General features: G+C 51.6%; 1 protein-coding gene across 2 annotated transcripts in view; it reads right to left on the bottom strand.

The window, feature by feature from the left end:
* Window positions 1–731, bottom strand: part of PPP1R14D (protein phosphatase 1, regulatory (inhibitor) subunit 14D) — a 25070-nt gene extending 24339 nt beyond the window's left edge. The window contains exon 1 of one of the 2 annotated variants that reach the window (XM_011989298.1): window positions 409–731. In XM_011989298.1, the coding sequence (XP_011844688.1) occupies window positions 409–663 (255 nt within the window). In that variant the 5' untranslated portion in view covers window positions 664–731. The remainder of the gene's footprint in view (window positions 1–408) is intronic. The other variant, XM_011989297.1, reaches the window with a different exon arrangement.
* Between the last annotated feature and the right edge of the window lie 1244 nt (window positions 732–1975).

The raw sequence follows: 1975 nt of genomic DNA, 5'->3' as shown, positions 1-1975 counted from the left end.
AAAAAGAAAAGAAAATGTAGCTCTGGACATGCATGTGCATTGAGGATGGGAGTAAATCAAGATATAAAATTTTGAAAAATAGTGTGACCAAGCATTTTCCCTTCTATTTTCTCATTGGAGCCTCAGAAAGTCCTATAAAGGAGACATAACAGGCACTAACAGCCCTATTTTATAGATTAGAGATGTTAAAAGACCTTCCCCAGATCACAAAGAGCACAGAGGCACAGCCAAGCCTGGAGCGAGGCAGACTTCTGGATTTCAAACCGTTGCTTCTTCCTTTCATCAGTTACAAAAGCTTTCTCTTCATGGAAGCACCTCACATCAGCCCTTCAGCTCCTGTGAAGGTCTCAGTCCCCTGGGCAGGCCCCAGGCCCCCTATCTCCTCCCACTGTCCCCTGTGCTACCCACCTGGAAGAGTTCCTGAACCTGAGCATCCACCCATTGCTCCATCTCCAGCCAGCGCTGGAGCTGGCCCCGGTCATATTTCACTGTCAGGCGGCTGGGTCTCCGGGACCTGGGTATCTTGGAGGAGTCCGGGTGGGACTTGGACTCTGAGTCTGTGGATAATGTCCTCCTCCTCCCAGAAGCCCAGTGGACCTTCTTACATGGGTTCTCCCCGTCTGGGCTGGGAGATGTGCAGGAAGCAGGGCTTGAAGACAGCATGGAAGGACTGGCCTGGGCAGGGAGCTGGGAAAAACCGCCAGTTCAGAGCAGGGCCACGGAGGGAAGTGAGGAGACAGAGAACAGGAAAGGCCAGCAGAGAAGAAATAAAGGCAGGAGGAGGGCCAAGGCTCCCAGGGAGGGGCAAGGGCAAAGATCAATAGGACTTTGGTGCTGGGAATGCCAGTCTCCTGGCTCCTCACTGCCAGCCAGTGAGTGTCACTCCAGAGCCATGCCCCAGCCGCCCTTTCTGCAGCTTCTCGGGCCCAAAGTGGCATAAAGTGCAGATGAGCAAAGGTCAAGAGGCTGCCATGCCCAGTGAGGAGGAAGGGGCCCTGGGGTCCTGAAGCGTACAGGGCTCCAATTGCTGCTCTATGGCCAGTTCTGGAACGGGACCTGAATCGTTCTCACCTGGGATCCCTCTGTATCCCACCTTCTTGGGGCTAGATCCACTCTGGGCTCTGAGAAGCCGTGGTCAGATTCCGCAGAAGCAGCGTCCCTGGCTGGCAGGGATTCTTGCTCAGAGTGTAGCACCACTGGGGGCAGAGTCCCAGCTGGTGGATGGAGTTGGAGGTCAGTTATCCATGGCTCCCACGGGACCAGTGCCCCCAGTGTCTGGGTGTGTCCAAATGTAAACTGTTATCAGCCTGGCCTATAAAGGCAGTTTACCTGCTTGTAAAGGCAAATTTATCAAGCCTAGTCTACCATGCCCGCTTGCCTGAGGCAACTGCTTAGGAAGCCATGTTTATGACCACGTGACCCTCCCCTGATTCATATATTTCCTGACACAGAGGAAACCTGCAGACCTAACCTATACACAGGTGTCAGGGACTAATACTTCCAGGCATACATACTTGTATTCTAAGGCAAGGTATTTTTGTTTAGTCTTTTGTAATGAAAATTGCTAAACTTTTAAAAAAAGTGACAGAAGAACATGGTAATTTTTTTTTTTTTTTTTTTTTTGAGATGGAGTCTCGCACTATCACCCACGTTGGAGGGCAATGGCGTGATCTTGGCTCACTGCAACCTCTGCCTCCCAGGTTCAAGCAAGTCTCCTGCCTCAGCCTCCCAAGTAGCTGGGATTACAGCCACCTGTCACCATGCCTGGATAATTTTTTGTATTTTTAGTAGAGTCAGGGTTTTACTGTGTTGCTCAGGCTGGTCTCAAATGCCTGACCTCATGATCCACCCGTCTCGGCCTCCCAAAATGCTCGGATTACAGGAGTGAGCCACTGCGCCCAGCCTGTAATTTTTTAAAAATGGGGCCAGGCATGGTGGCTCACACCTGTAATCCCAGCACTTTGGGAGGCTGAGG

The sequence above is a fragment of the Mandrillus leucophaeus genome, unplaced genomic scaffold (assembly GCF_000951045.1).
Source record: "Mandrillus leucophaeus isolate KB7577 unplaced genomic scaffold, Mleu.le_1.0 Scaffold35, whole genome shotgun sequence".
NCBI classification, from domain to species: Eukaryota; Metazoa; Chordata; class Mammalia; order Primates; family Cercopithecidae; genus Mandrillus; species Mandrillus leucophaeus.
The sequence above is the reverse complement of the archived record's forward strand: the minus strand, read 5'-3'. Positions and strand labels throughout refer to the sequence as shown.